This window comes from Bos mutus, chromosome 10 (assembly GCF_027580195.1).
Source record: "Bos mutus isolate GX-2022 chromosome 10, NWIPB_WYAK_1.1, whole genome shotgun sequence".
In the NCBI taxonomy this organism is placed as follows: Eukaryota; Metazoa; Chordata; class Mammalia; order Artiodactyla; family Bovidae; genus Bos; species Bos mutus.
This window is the reverse complement of record NC_091626.1, coordinates 71801455-71817536: the sequence shown is the minus strand read 5'-3', so window position 1 is coordinate 71817536 and position 16082 is coordinate 71801455. Positions and strand designations below refer to the sequence as shown.

Genomic DNA, 16082 nt, shown 5'->3' with positions numbered 1-16082 from the left:
TCTATAGAACCCTATGGATCCTGAGCCTGGGCCCTCGGAGAGGTACAGGAGCAGAGTCCTGTGAAGTGAGGAAGAAGGAAAAAGTTTCTCTAGGCAGGAACAGCCCCACCCCTCCTGGTGGCCTCACATGCAGTAGGCATGCCCCCAGGCCCCACCATCTTGGATTATACAACCTTTCTAGTACTCAGACACTGCCTACACAAACAGTGAATGCATACCCTGCTTCTGGCCTTACTCCCAAAGGATGCCACCTCCAGGGCTCTTGTCCCCACCTGCCTGCCTTTCAGACCCACTGTCAGTTTCCACCAGCTCCCTCCTTACCTGACCACTGGGCTCTCAGCCTATACCCTTTACACCCCTCTGCTTAGTCCCTGTTTTTTCTCTTTTAGCCTCTGGCTTGGAGCTGGCTCAAGAAAGAGTCCTCAGCCTGAGGCCTCCTGGATCAGTTAGTGGGGGAGGAAGGTTTAGCTTCTGATGCCCCCGGACCCAACTAGGTTTTTCCAGTTAACTCTCCTATTGGTCTTTGCCACTTAGGCTCCTGTTGGTGGTGGCAGGATGCTGTGTGTCTTAGCCAGGTGCCTTCTGCTTGGCCTCTGGGACCTTGCATGATGGTGATTTCTCTGACACAGAACTGTGACCTGTATCTTTGAATTCTCAAGGCATGTGTGGGTGGGTGGCTGGACATGTGGACGGGTGAGGTATATGGGAGCCTAGTGACTTGGATGCTGGCCTTCTGGTATAAGACTTCACCCTCTCCCTCCCCCATCTGTCAGCACAGATATGCACCACACTCCATGAAGCTGGGGTTCCTGAAGGTTTTATCCACTTGGCTGATAGGAAGGCAGTGGGCAACAGCCATGACTGGTTCCCAGACAGTGCAGCTGACAGGAACCAGCTGTGGCTGCACACAGACAGTGGCGTTCAAATGTCCCTCCTCATTCTCCATGTTCCTCGTCTGGGTCCCAAGGAGTGGTTTCCCACCCAGCTGAAGATCCAGGGGTTCAGGGCAGACTGGGCAGTGCTGAGGCTGATGAAGCTAGTCTCACAAGGCTTATTTCTGAGGTCGACTGAGTCTCCGAAGTTTCTTTAGTTGACTGAGCAGCTCAGAGATAAAAGGCTGAGAAACAGAGGAGCAGAAGCAGGGATGAGATCAGGTTATGGGGTCACACCTACCCCACCACAGTGCTCCCCCTAGTCTCCACCTGATTCCATGGCCTCCAAGTCAGGAAAGGGGAGAAGGACCCAGGGCCAAACCTTCCTCTTCACTAGCTGCTGGCCCACTGGGCCCCCTCTTAGCCCAGACCACCAGAGCATCCCTTACCTCTGTGGGGCGGGGGCAGTTTTGGAGAAGAGCCTGGTGGAAGAAAGCAGAGTGGGTCCCTGAGCCACAGCACTTTTTCACGAGTCCCCAGTCTCCCAGGAATTTCCCCCTCTGAACTGGTTCTCCCCACACTGGATGGGGAAGCAGAACCTGGGTTCTTGGGTTCCCCTTGGTCCCCAATTCTACCTCCAACTGAGTCTTCTGCTCCTCTGTGGATAGTTCCATGAGAGCCTCCAGGTCGATCTCAGGCTCTGAAGAAGTTGGTTGATCCTGTTTGGGAACCACATGGGGCTCAGAGGAGCCCAGCCAGCTGGTGCTGGAGTGAAAGGCAGTGGGTTCACCCATCTCCCACTCTATTTTCCATGTTCAGTTCCTCTCCTTACTCGAACCACCCATTCATCCGTCCATTCAACAGTTACCAAACACCTACTATGTTCTACCTGAAAGTCTAGGGTTCTTTAAAAAGAGTATCTTTAATTTCAAGAGTTATAAACATTGTTAGTAGGGATATAAAATGGTACAGCTGCTTTGGAAAACAATTTGGCAGCTCCTTAATATGTTAAATATAGAGTTATCATTTGGCCCAGCAATTCCACTCCTAGGTCTATTTCCAAGACAAGTGAAAATATATATTCATGTAAAAATCACATATGAGTGCAGTTCAAAGCATTATTCTTATTCAAATGACCATCCACTGGTGAATGGATAAATAAATATTATGTAGCCATACAGTATTTTTCAGCAATAAGAAGAAATAAAGGACTGATTCATGCTACAACTGGGATTAACTTTGAAAACATGTTAGTGAAAGAAGCCAGTTACAAAGGCTTCATGTTATATGATTCGATTTGTATGAAACATCCAGAGTAGGATGTTTGTGTATAGAGACACAAAGTAGACTGGTGGTTGCCTAAGGCTGGGACTGGTGGTGATAAGGAATGGGGTGTGACTACCAACTGGTACAGGGCTTCTTTTATGGATAGTGAAATGTTCCAAACTTAGACCATACTGGTGGTTGTACAACCTATGAAGATAGTTAAAACTATTTGGATTTTATACCTTAAGTGGGAATTGTATGGTATATGAATCATAGCTCAATAAAGCTAACTTTAAAAGTTATTATAGTCATTGCAAAAATTTAAGCAATACATAGTTTATAAAAGTAAAAATGAAAGAAGGTAAAGAGAGTAAGAAACCAAACCACTGACTGGGAGAACATATTTGTAAAAGATATATCTGATAAAGGATGTTATCTAAAATATACAAAGAACTCTCAAAACCAACAATAAGAAAGTAATAATCCAATTTAAAAACAGGGGGAAATTTTGTATATCTGCCTCACCAAAGAAGATACAAAGATAGCAAATAGCATATGATGCTAACATAATATGTCATTGCTGCTGCTGCTAAGTCACTTCAGTCGTGTCTGACTCTGTGTGACCCCATAGACGGCAGCCCACCAGGCTCCTCCATCCCCGGGATTCTCCAGGCAAGAACACTGGAGTGGGTTGCCATTTCATTAGGGAATTGCAAATTGAAATAACAATGAGATACCATTACATACCTATTAAAATGGCAAACAAAAACAAACTAAAATACCAAATGCTGATGAGGCTGTGGAGAGATAGGAATACCTGTTCACTGCTGGTGGGAATGCAAAATGGCATAGCCACTTTGGAAGACAGTTTGGTACTTTCTTACAACACAAAACATACTCCTATCATACAAAACAGCACTTGTGTTCCTTGATATTTATCCAAATGAGTTGAAAATATATCTGCATGGAAACCTGCACATGAATGTTTATAGCAGTTTTATTCATAATTGCCAAAACTTGGATGCAACCAAGATGTCCTTCAGTAGGTAAATGAATGAATGAATGGTGGTGCACCCAGACAATGGCATATTATTCAGTGCTAAAACAAAATGAACTATAAAACCATAAAAAGACATGGAGGAAGCCTAAATGCATATTATTAAGCAAAAGAAACCAACCTGAGAAGTCTACACACTGTACAATTCCAACCATATGACATTCTGGAAAATTACAGAGACAATAAAAAGACCAGTGGTTGCCAGGGGTTACAGTGGAGGAGTGGTGAATGGGTGGAACACAGAGGATTCTTAGGGCAGCCAAACTACTCTACGTGATGATACCAGGAGGGTAGACACACGTCATTATACATTTGTGAAAACTCTTAGAAGGTATAGCACCAAGAGTGAATCCCAATATAAACCCTGAATTTTGGGTAGTTATGATGTAGCAATATAAATTCATGAGCACTAGTGCTCTAGTAGGGGGGTGTTGATAGTGGGAAAGCTGTGCATGTGTGGGGACAGGGAGAATATGGAAATTCCCAGCACCTTCTGCTTAATTTTGCTGTGAACCTAAAACAAGAAAGTCATTAAAATAAAAAATAGAGTCATTAAAAGAGAAAAGCTGCACAGCAAAAGAAACCATCAACAAAATGAAAAGGCAACCTACTGAATAGGATAAAATATTTGCAAATCATAAGGGGTTAGTATCTAAAATATATAAAGAACTGAGACAATTCAATAGCAAAAAAATCTAATTTTTAAAAATGGGCAGAGTATGTGAATAGACGTTTTTTTCAAAGAAGACATATAGATGGCCAACAGGCAAATGAAAAGATGTTCAAAATCACTCATCATTAGGGAAATGAAAATCAAAACCACAGTGAGATATAACCTCATAACTGTTAGAACGCTGCTGTGTTGCTTCAGTCGTGTCCGACTCTGTGCAACCACATAGACGACAGCCCACCAGGCTCCCCCGTCCCTGGGATTCTCCAGGCAAGAACACTGGAGTGGGTTGCCATTTCCTTCTCCAATGCATGAAAGTGAAAAGTGAAAGTGAAGTCGCTCAGTCGTGTCCAACTCTAGCAACCCCATGGTCTGCAGCCTACCAGGCCCCTACGTCCATGGGATTTTCTAGGCAAAAGTACTGGAGTGGAGTGCCATTGCCTTCTCCTGTTAGAATAGCTATTATCAAAAGGACAATAACAAGTGTTTCTATAAGTTAGTAAAGACATATTTTTCATTTTACATCTTTGTGTACCATTTTATTATTTTTTAAAAAATTTACCATGTGCATGTATTTTTAAAATAAAGATAGCAAAAAAATAAATAACAAGTGTTGGTGAGGATGTGAGAAAAGGGAACCTCTGTGCCCTGTTGGTAGAAATGTAAATTGGTGCAGGTACTATGGAAAATGGTATGGAGGTCCCTCAAAAACTGAAAAATAGAACTACCATATAACCCAGTAATTCCATTTCTGGATATTAATCCAAAGAAAATGAAAACAATAATTCAAAAACATATATGAACCCCCATGTTCACTGCAGTGTTGATTTGCAGTAGCCAAGATATGGAAACCACCTAGGCGTCCATCAATGGGTGAATAGATAAAGAAACTGTGGTGTATACATATGCACTGGAAAACTATTCAGCCATAAAAAAGAAAGAAATCCTGCCATGTGCAACAACATGAATTACATTGACAGTATTACATTGAGTGAAATAAATCAAAGAAAAACAAACACTGTATGATCTCACTTATATGTGGCATTAAAAAAAAGAGAACTCATCAATAAAAGAACAGATTGGTGGTTGCTGAGGTGGGGGTGGGGAAAGGCGAAATGAGTAAAACAAATCAAAAGGTACAAACTTCCAGTAATAAATAAGTCATGGGGCTCTAATGCACAGCATGGTGACTAGCATTAATAATGTTGTACCGCCTATTTGAAAGTTGCTTGGTGGGCTACAGTCCATGGGGTCGTGAAGAGTTGGACATGACTGAGCGACTTCACTTTCACTTTTCCCTTTCATGCATTGGAGAAGGAAATGGCAACCCACTCCAGTGTTCTTGCCTGGAGAATCCCAGGGACGGGGGAGCCTGGTGGGCTGCCGTCTATAGGGTCGAGCAGAGTCGGACATGACTGAAGTGACTTAGCAGCCATAGTCTATATCCATTCCTCTATTGATGGACATTTAGGTTGCTTCCATAGTCTGGCTATTGTAAATAGTACTGCATTAACACTGAGTGCATGCATCCTTTTGAATTCTGATTTTCTCCAGATACCTGCATAGGAGAGGAATTTCTAGGTCATATGGTAACTCTATTTTTCATTTTTTAGGAACCTCTATACTTTTCTCCATACTTGTGGGAATTTACATTCCCACCCCACAGTGTAGTAGGGTTCCCTTTCTCCACACCTTCTCTGGCATTATACCAAGCACCGGAAACTATCCAAGAATCCCCATTAGGTCTCTAAGCATTTGATTTTATACCACTAGTATTAGAAACTTCATACCTCTCAAGTTTGTTTTTTTTTTTTTTATATTTTATGGTTAGAATATTTATTTATTATTTTTTTTTTTCTCAGCCTTTACCCTGCTTTTCGTTTTCTTTTTTTTTTTTTTTTTTTAATTTTATTTTTAAAAAAATCACATGCTCCCCATCCTGTCCCAACCTCCCCATACCATCCCCTGGGCCTTCCCAGTGCACCAGCCCCAAGCATCCAGCATCGTGCACTGAACCTGGACTGGCATCTCGTTTCATACATGACATTTCACATGTTTCAATGACATTCTCCCAAATCTTCCCACCCTCTCCCACAGAGTCCATAAGACTGTTCTATACATCAGTGTCTCTTTTGCTGTCTCATTACAGGGTTATCGTTACCATCTTTCTAAATTCCATATACATGCGTTAGTATACTGTATTTATGTTTTTCCTTCTGGCTTACTTCACTCTGTATAATAGTCTCCAGTTTCATCCACCTCATTAGAACTGATTCAAATGTATTCTTTTTAATGGCTGAGTAATACTCCATTGTGTATATGTACCACAGCTTTCTTATCCATTCATCTGCTGATGGACATCTAGGTTGCTTCCATGTCCTGGCTATTATAAACAGTGCTGCGATGAACATTGGGGTACACGTGTCTCTTTCCCTTCTGGTTTCCTCAGTGTGTATGCCCAGCAGTGGGATTGCTGGATCATAAGGCAGTTCTATTTCCAGTTTTTTAAGGAATCTCCACACTGGATTGTGGACTGTAGCCCATCATGGGCTGTAGCCCACCAAGCCCCTCTGTCCATGGGATTTTCCAGGCAAGAGTAGTCTCTGGGATATAGACTATTACTTAGTCATAAAAAGGAACGAAATAGTACCATATGCAGAGAGGTGGATGGACCTAGAGGTTGTCATACAGGGTAAAGTAAGTCAGAAAGAGAGAAATAAATGTTGTACAATATCACTTACATGCGGAATCTAGAAAAACAATACAGATGAACTTATTTCCAAACAGAAATAGAGTTACAGATGTACTATGGGGAAGGCGGTGGGGGAGGATGAATTGGGAGATTGAGGTTGACATGTATACACAGTGAAGTGAAGCGAAGTGAAAAGTTGCTCAGTGGTGTCGACTCTTGGCAACCCCATGGACTGTAGCCTGCCAGGCCCCTCTGTCCTTGGAATTCTCCAGGTCAGAATACCGGCTTAGTTGGCTGTCTATGATTGTTGTCCTTTTTAGGTTTAGATGTGTAACCTTGAGATATTTAAAGCTTATATTTTGATTGGCTTACTTGTAGATGCCAAGGGATTAGAAATACCTCAGTCTAATGGCCTTCTTGTTTAATAAATTTAACAAGTATTAGTGGAAGTCAAAAAAAAAAAAAAAAAAAAAAAAGAAAGTTGCTAAAAGAATAAATCTTAAAAGTCCTCCTTGGGACTTCCCTAGTGGTCTGGTGGTTAAGAATCTTCCACTGCAGGGAGCATGGGTTTGAAAAAAGAAAAAAAAAAAGTCCTCCTGTCAAGAAAAAAAATTTTGGTGGCTCAGTGGTAAAGAATCTGCTCGCCAGGGACTCTCCTGGTGGTTCAGTGGTCAAGAATCTGCCTTCCTACCTTCAGAATCAGAGGACACAGGTTCAGGTTTGATCTCTGATAAGGGGACTATGATCCCACGTGTCGCAGGTACCACAACTAGAGAGAAGCCCATGAGCCGCAACTAAAACCCAACACAGTCAAAAAAAAAAAAAAAGAATCCAACTGCCAATGCAGGAGGCAAGGGTTCCATTCCTGGTCCGGAAAGATCCCACATGAGTCAGAGCAACTAAGCCTGCGAACCACAACTATTGCACCACAACTCTAGGGCCTGGGACCCACAACTATTGAGCCCGCACACTGCAACTACTGAGGCCCAGATGCCCTAGAGCTTGTGCTCTGCAATGAGAAGCCACCACAATGAGAAGCCCTCGCACCACAGCTAGAGAGAGGCTCGCCCGGCAGTGAAGACCCAGCACAGTCATAAATAAATAAAATTATTTTTAGAAAAAGAAAAAATTTGTTGAAACTATGTATGAAGACAGCGGTTAACTAGGCTTATTATGGTAATCATTTTGCAATATACACAAATATAAAGTCATTACATTGTACACCTGAAACGAATATTGATTACACCTTAATAAAAATATTTTTTTTTAATTTAAGATGTAAACTCAAGGTTTTGTAGTGCTTCATCAGGGACTTTCTTAAGTGAAAGTTGCCTGATGGGGAAGATCATGACTTCTAGAATAGGTTGGTGCAATTTTCTTGATTCATGCCAAGGTCCACCACTGATTTGCATCATCAGTGCGTATATCAATACAGTTGAAAAGGCAAACAACTTATTGCATTATTTATGAAAATAATTGTAGACCCTCTGAAAAGGTCTTGGGAACCCCTGGTGTCACCAGAACACACTGCGAGAACTGCTGCCTTCTCCATTTTTCTGTGGGGTTGTTGAGGGTTTTTTTTTAACTGATTAAAGAAGCTTATTTGTTTGTTTTGATTCAGATTATCCCTAGCATTCCATATATCATGGATATATTGTTTGGGGGAGGCATTGGAGAAATAGGTGTATTATATAATTGGAAATAATGTTTTTTTCCAGGTTGAGTTTTGCTTCATTTTTAAAAAATTTTTTTCTATGCTTAGTAGGTTCTTCCCATACTGATTTGGGTAAATATTTGATAGTCACCTTACATTTTCCTAGATATTTGATAATTTTACCTTTTCTATTTGAGTATTTAATTATCTGGAATCTATTCATTCAACAAGTGTGTCCAGTGGCTACTATTAACCTGGCACTCTGACCTTGGGAATTTCGGTGAGCAAAACAAAGATCCTGCCCTCAAAGAACCTATCTTAGGGGCAGTTGAGGAGACATAGTAAAAACAGATGCATTAATTAATTTGGTTGTATAAATTGTTTAAAAGTAAGTGCTATTGGGGGGAACTTTTTGGGTGGTGGAAATGTTCCATATCTTGACGAGCTAATGCTTACCCCCTACTCTAAAAATAGGCACATTTTATTGTCTGCCGATTATGCTTCAATAAAGTTGATTTAGAAAAGAAAGAAGGGAAAAAATGCCTCAATTACCCTCTCATTCCTTCCACTGCCCATGGTTAATCATTGTTACTAGTTTTGGTCCTTCTATACCCTTTTAAAAGCAAATTAGTGCTAGGATTCTAAGTTCTTTCACCCTAAGCTCTAGACTTTCTCCTTTGTTTCCTCGGTTTCTAGCTCATCTGATTTAGCATTCATTTATTAAATGCATCCTTATTGAGAGCATGTTGTGCACCAAGCATTGTGATGAGTCCTGGGGCCATAACAGCAAGACAGGCAGATATGGTCTTGCTCTCGAAAAGCTTATATTCTCCTGAGGGATACTGACAAGCAAAATGGTAGTTATAATACAGGGTGATAAGCACTCTGAGGAGAAGGCAGTGGCACCCCACTCCAGTACTCCTGCCTGGAAAATCCCATGGATGGAGGAGCCTGGTGGGCTGAAGTCCATGGGGTCTCGAAGAGTCGGACACGACTTCTCGACTTCACTTTCACTTTTCACTTTCATGCATTGGAGAAGGAAATGGCAACCCACTCCAGTGTTCTTACCTGGAGAATCCCAGGGACAGGGGAACCTGGTGGGCTGCCGTCTACGGGGTTGCACAGAGTCGGACACGACTGAAGTGACTTAGCTTAGCTAAGCACTCTGATGAGATATTATAGGAGCACATGAAAGGGGAACCTAGCCAAGACCGGGGTTTAGGAAGGGTTCCAGGAAGAAGTGATCTCTAATCTGAGACCTGAAGGCTGAGTAGGAGTTAACAAGATGTTTATACTTCTGATGATGGGGTAACAGGGACCAGATTTATTCTCTCAACATAAGTAACTAGTCAGAAAATAATTAGAAAACTAGACAAAAATATATGAACAGTGTTCTCAGACTTTAGACAACAGGTAACTAACTCAGCACTACCTGGGAAGGAAGAGAAATGAAAGAGATAAACTCTACAATTGTCCTGGGTTTCATCCTGAAGGCAGTTTCCAGACCACAGAGCAGAGAGGCAGATCCCAAGCAGAGCGCAGTGGTCATACTAAATTGATATGACAGAGATCAGAGTTTGGGGTTGAGGTGGCTGTAAATGGACAAGTTCCAGAGAGGAGGGAGTTATGAAGAAAGAGACCTCCAAAAGTCTGCAGAAGGGTTCTCCTGAGCTTTTGCTGAACACAAGGTACACATTCAGAGGGTAAAACTTCACGAGGCCAGATACTATGAGACACGGCAGGCACAGAAATGAACAGTTCCCTGACCTCACAGAAGACTGATAGACAAATCAAGGTCCACTCAGCCAGAGTGGAGGGTCATCCCTGATCACCCAGGAACTCAAGAGAGACCTCGGGAGGCACAGGCAGTACATTTTTATAGTTGTAAGTTGAATAGATTGTTTTTTAAAATGTCAACACATCAAAAGGGCTGTGTCATGGAAACGACAGGAATGTTTCAAAACTCTGGGGTGGTCAACAGTGTCCCCTGCTGATATGTACACTATTTAGCCCCCCAGGTAGTGATCCTCGACTTTGCCAAGAGGTCTCAATAGAGTGGTGGGAACAGAAGTCAGGTTGCAGTGGTTTGTAGATTACAGTGGTTTGAATAGTGATAGGAAGGGAAGGGGGAAAGTTAGCAAAGGCTCTGAGTACAAATCCATTAAAGGGCCTTGTAAAGGAGACAGGAAGTAGGGGATGGTAACCAAACCGGAGCATAGTGTTAAACAGGAGAAGCTCACGAGTGTTTAAGTCCCTGCTTAAAAGCTGAATCTACACAATCATTTCTGGACAACAGGAGCTCCGGGGCCCCAAGTCAGTTTGCCTTGTTGAATCCAGACTTGGCTCTTCTCAAGACCCTAAAACAGGCTGCACACCCAGTGAGAAGAGGTGGGGCCCTTCAACAAAGGAAGGTTGGGTCCCATTAAACTAAACTAAAAGCAGTAATGCAACCTACTCCTGGAACCAATCCAGCAGTGCTATCCAGGGTGGGCATGTGGCCAGGGGTAGGCGGGCAGCTAGTAGAGAGGGACTCTATGAAGGTAGAACTGAAGCTGGGTAAGCTGAAGACTGAGTTGCCTCAATCCCTGCCCAAGGTGACCAGCCTCTACCTAGTGCTTCCCACCCACTTGCCTGCTTCCTGCTGAAAAGAGCAGAGATTAGGACAGGAACTCCCACCTGGCACCTTTGGACAATTGCCATGGCAACCACAGGTCAGGTATTTTATTCCAGTCATTTCCTGGGAGCAGTCTTCCCACATGTCCTGTTTTCTAACCTTATGAGCTCATAATTCTACAGCTTTTCCCCTGCCTTGATCTTGCAAAACAAGATTCTTTGGCTATTGTCTCTCTCTACTGCCTGGAAGGATTTGCCCTGAGGTGTCTGAAATATGAGACTTTTTATCCACAAGTCTAACAATCTGAAATTGAAACAGACCCAGAGAGGCAGGGTGCTGGCAGGAATGAAGGGCAGGGCAATGTCCAGTAAAGTCAGAGTAGACACGGGCCAAGAAAGCTTGCCTCTCCTGCTCCCAGCTCCAAGCCATCTCCCTCTCCTCCACAAGTGCTGCCAGGGACACTGTCAACACCTGGACCAAACTGATACATGACACAGTGAGCCTGACAAGACAGCCTGGGCCACGGGTATCACTCTTCCCCACCCCCACTGCAGGACCACTGACACAGCTCTTACCTGGGAGAGTCACAAACCCTTGCTGTCCCCCAAGAAGAAGACAGGACCTGAGTCAGGAAGGAGAGAAACAAGGACCATGGCATGTGGACAAGGAGGACTCTGGCATGGTGCAGAGGTTCTTGCTAGCCACACACTAGGATCGGCAGTGGAGCTTATGAAAAAGACCAGCGCCTGGGCCCCACTCCAGTAGACTGAAATTTAGTTGAAGTACAACAGGGGCATTGAATTATTTCTGAAGAACTTGGGGGAACCACTAAGCTACGTGAATAAACATTCGGACGCTACAGGCAGAGCCCCAGCTCAGCTCCTGGTCCCAGGGCTCTCTAGTGGTGTGACCCTGGGCTACTTATTCAACATTTCTAAGCCTCCATTTCCTCCACTGCTGCTGCTAACCCGCTTCAGTCGTGTCTGACTCTGTGCAACCCCATAGACGGCAGCCCACCAGGCTCCACCATCCCTGGGATTCTCCAGGCAAGAACACTGGAGTGGGTTGCCATTTCCTTTTCCAGGGCATGAAAGTGAAAAGTGAAAGTGAAGTCGCTCAGTCGTGTCCAACTCCCAGCGACCCCATGGACTACAGCCTACCAGGCTCCTCCATCCATGGGATTTTCCAGGCAAGAGTACTGGAGTGGGCTGCCATTGCCTTGTCCTCATTTCCTCCACAGTAAAACAGTATCTGGGCTTCCCAGGTGGCTCAGTGGTAAAAAGTATGCCTGCCAAGCAGGTGATTTGGGTTGGATCCCTGGTTGGGAAGATGCGCTGGAGGAGGAAATGGCAACCCTCCCCAGTATTCTTGCCTGGGAAATCCCATGGACAGAGGAGCCTGGAAGGCTTCAAAAGAGTCAGAAAGGACTTTGTGACTAAACAACAACAAAACAGAATCTACCTAATGGACTTGTGGGGAGGGCTGAATGAAATAACGTAAGGCAGGTTCTGGACACTGTGCCTAGCGTATGGTTAAGTGCTCAAAATGTTATTCTTGTTGGAGCAACCTTTGTTACTACACTAGGATCTCGATTTGGAGGTATCTAGGTAAATAAAATGCTGCTCTCCCAGGATGTGGTTGAGGGGAATCAGTCGGAGCCAGGGCCAAGGCTAGGTCAGGCGCTCATATCAGCGGTCACTATTGGTCACTCTGACATTCTACTCCAGCACTATCCATTCTGAGATGAAGGAAAGGTTTTGTATCTGTCCTGGCAACTTGGTAGCCACTAGTCACCTGGAGGTATTGGGCACTTGAAATGTAGCTAGTGTGACTGAGGACTGAAGTTTTAATTGTATTTAATTTTCATCAGTTTAAAGTTAAATAGCTGCACATGGCTGATAGCTACAGGAGTGAACAGCGTTGCACTAGACAGGTATGTGTGTTGAGGATGAAAGTAAATACAGACCTAAAATACAAATATTCCTCTGCCATCTCATCTGAGCCTCAAAAAGTTCTACAAAAGGGGTACAACAGGCATTGATAGCCCCATTTTATAGATAGAAAACTGAGTCTCAGAGATGTTAAAAGACCTGCTCCAGATTATAGAGTGGGATGCAGAGCCCAGACCAATGGGAGGCCAGTTTCAGGACTGCGAACCCATGCCTTGCCTGTGGGAAAAGCTTCCTCTCCATAGAACACTTCTATTGTGCCCTCCAGTCCCCAGGCCCGGCAGGTCCTACCCACCTGGAAGAGCTCCTGAACCTGGGTGTCCACCCACTGCTCCATCTCCACCCAGCGCTGCAGCTGCCCCCGGTCATACTTCACCGTCAGCCGGCTGGGTTTCCGGGACCGGGGTCGGAAGGGGTCGGACTGGGACTTGGACTCGGAGTCTGTGGATGATGTCCTCCTCCTCCCAGAAGCCCAGTGGACCTTCTTACTTGGATTCTCCTTGTCCGGGTTGGGAGATGTGCAGGAAGCAGGGCTTGAAGACAGCATGGAAGGACTGGTTTGGGCAAAGAGTTGGGAAAAATTGCCAGTCAGAGCAGGAAAGCCAGGGAATGAGGAGCGAGAGCAGAGGGAGAGGCCAGCAGGGAAGAAAGAAAGGCGGGTGGAGGCAGGGCCAAGGCTTCTGGGGGGGCGGGGGTCAAAGATCAACTGGCCTTTGTCTGGTGCTGGGAATGCCAGGCTCCTGGCTCCAGGCTGCCAGTAAGTGGCACTCCCGAGCTGTGCCCCAGCCTTCCTTTCTGCAGCTGCTGCAAAACAGGGATATAAACTGCACAGGAACAAAGGTCAAGAGGGTGCCATGCCTCAGAGGTGGAAGAGGCCCTTGGGTCCTGAGGGGTGCGGGGCTCTAACCTGAGTCACACTCACCAGAGAGACCTTAGCACCGCGTTTTCCTGGGACTAGATCCACTGGCCTTCAGAAGCTACGCTCACAGGGATCCTGCAGGAGTGGGGTCCCTGGCTGGCAAGGGCTCCTGCTCAGAGCGTGGTGCTGCTGAGAGCAGAGTTGCATCAGGGATAATTAGAGGGGTGGTGATCTCTGGCCCTCGTGGGGGCAGCATCCTCTTGTGTCTGAGTGTTAGCTGCCTTTAAGACTGTGAGGGAACAGGTACTCCCCTGGCCCTGTGTGTTTGCAGAGTTGAACTTGTCTCCCAAGCCCATTCCCCAGAGGCAACTGCTTAGAAAGCCATGTTTATCACCACATGACCCTCCCCTGACTGAGGTTCCACTGAGGAACCCTGTAGACCTAACATTTACCCCGGTGTCAAGGACTATTACTTCAAGACAGACTTGCATGCTAAAGGAAGGGTGTTTTTGTCTCTTCAGTCTTTTGTAATAAAAATTTCCAAACGTTTTAGAAAAGTTACACAACAGAAGAATATATATTATATATATAATATATATATATTTTAATGAAGAGCTAAGAAGGACAAATAAAGAATGAAAGTTTCTCTGTTCTCCCCAGCTCCACCCCCTAGAGGCAGCCTACCAACAGTTTCTGTTCTTAGTTCTCCTGTGATCACCATTATCTCTTTGTGTAATAACATAAATGTGTCCATTCTATTTATTTTTTATCTTCTTCACCATGCTGCGTGGCATGTGGGATCTTGGTTTTCTGACTAGAGTCTTAACCACTAGACTGCCAGGGAAATTCCAATTTGTCCATTTTAGACAGTATCTCTTGTCTCCTAATATGAATGATAAGAAATTAGCTCCCTCACTCATACTCCCTCATCCCCTTTACTTGCTACATTCGTATTTTTATTTATGTATTTCTTTTTCACTAATTTCTTTTTAGGTCTTAGAGTGGTTGCCTTTGTGATGCTGAATTTGTCTCCAACTTATCAATTTCAACTCTCATACAGTGACACCTACAAGAGAGTTTTAGACAAAAACCAATTGATGAGTCTTTAATGGTGATATTCTAGGCCCTAAGCTAACCGGGTTGGGGAGGTGTTTGAGGGTTGGAAGCCAGGATGGTAGCCTAGAAACACCCAGGCTTCAGAGGAAGGCTGACAGATCCCAGTTCAAACTCAGCTTTGCCCCGCCTTGGTCTAATAACCCTCCAGTTTCACAACCTGAGTCTGCTTTCTCATTTGCAAAATGGAGTTTGAAGAGGATTCAATGAGATGGTGGGAACGTTCCTGGTGGTCCAGTGGTTAAGAATTCACCTTGTAATTCAGGAGACATGAGTTCAATCCCTGTCGGGGAACTATAGACCTCACATGCTGCAGAGCAATTAAGCATGTGCTGAAAATACTGAAGCCCCCAACTGCTAAAGCCGGAGTACCATGACAGATAGTCTGAGCTCCGCAAAGATTCCATGTACTGCCACTAAGACCCGAGGCAGTCAAATAAATATATATGTAAATATTAAATGAGATGATGTGTGTAAACATTTAGCATGATGTTCAATACAAAGTACTTTCTCAACAGACATCCTTTCTCTTCCTTTCTTTGCCTTCCCATCCTCCCTGCTTTCCCGGTGAGGCTCTGTCCATCAAAGGCTGGCTCTGGAATTTCTCTGCAGTGGCTTCCTTCCTGACCCTCTTTGGAAGAAGGTGGCAATAAGAAGGGGGTAGGGAGGCCTCTAAAATACAGCCTGTAGACTCAGTTGTTCTACCTTGATGACATGTTACACAGTGTGATAGGCATTATTATGATAGTTTCCTCCCCATTCTGTTTCTGTCTCCTGAAGGGTTCAAGAGCCCATTCAGGAAAAGGAACCAGATCAGAAGAGCCCATGGTTTTGTTCATTCATTAACTCATTCATTTAACAAAGATTTTATGAACTCCTCTGGTAGGCAAACATTATGCTCAATACTGGAGACTGGTGATCCAAAAAAGACACGGTCTCAGCCTTCATGGAACTTACAGTCTAGTGTAAAAATAAACATTAATCAACTAATCAAATAAATGTAAAACTGCAACTATATTTCTTTTCTGAAGAAAAGGTAAGAGGTGATATAGAATGTCTAGAGAGGGTATGACCTAACAAGTGGTAACATTTGGACTGAGTTCTGAATGATAAGTAGGAGTTAACTAGGTACAGGGGAGAGGTGGGAGTTGGCAGAAGGCACAGCATATGCAAAGGCCCTGTGGCAGGAGGACGAGGGTAAGCACCAGGGACTGGAGAAGGTCAGTAGAGCTGGAACAAAGAGAGGAGGGAGGGGAAATCTGCTGGTAGTCCAGTGGCTAAAACTCAGTGCTTTCACTGCTGTGGACCCAGGTTCGATCCCTGGTCAGGGAACTAA

At 44.3% G+C, this 16082-nt stretch overlaps 1 protein-coding gene across 3 annotated transcripts in view; it reads right to left on the bottom strand.

Moving 5' to 3' along the window:
* Nucleotides 1-156: 156 nt before the first annotated feature.
* PPP1R14D (protein phosphatase 1 regulatory inhibitor subunit 14D) overlaps nt 157-16082 on the bottom strand; it is a 25291-nt gene continuing 9365 nt past the window's right edge. The window contains exons 2-5 of one of the 3 annotated variants that reach the window (XM_070378217.1): nt 13070-13328; nt 1508-1591; nt 1322-1354; nt 157-1117 (exon numbers count right to left, since the gene is read on the bottom strand). In XM_070378217.1, coding sequence (XP_070234318.1) covers nt 1052-1117; nt 1322-1354; nt 1508-1591; nt 13070-13328 — 442 coding nt within the window. In that variant the 3' untranslated portion in view covers nt 157-1051. Of the gene's footprint in view, nt 1592-13069; nt 13329-16082 lie in introns of all 3 variants that reach the window. The other 2 variants (XM_070378215.1, XM_070378216.1) reach the window with 2 other exon arrangements.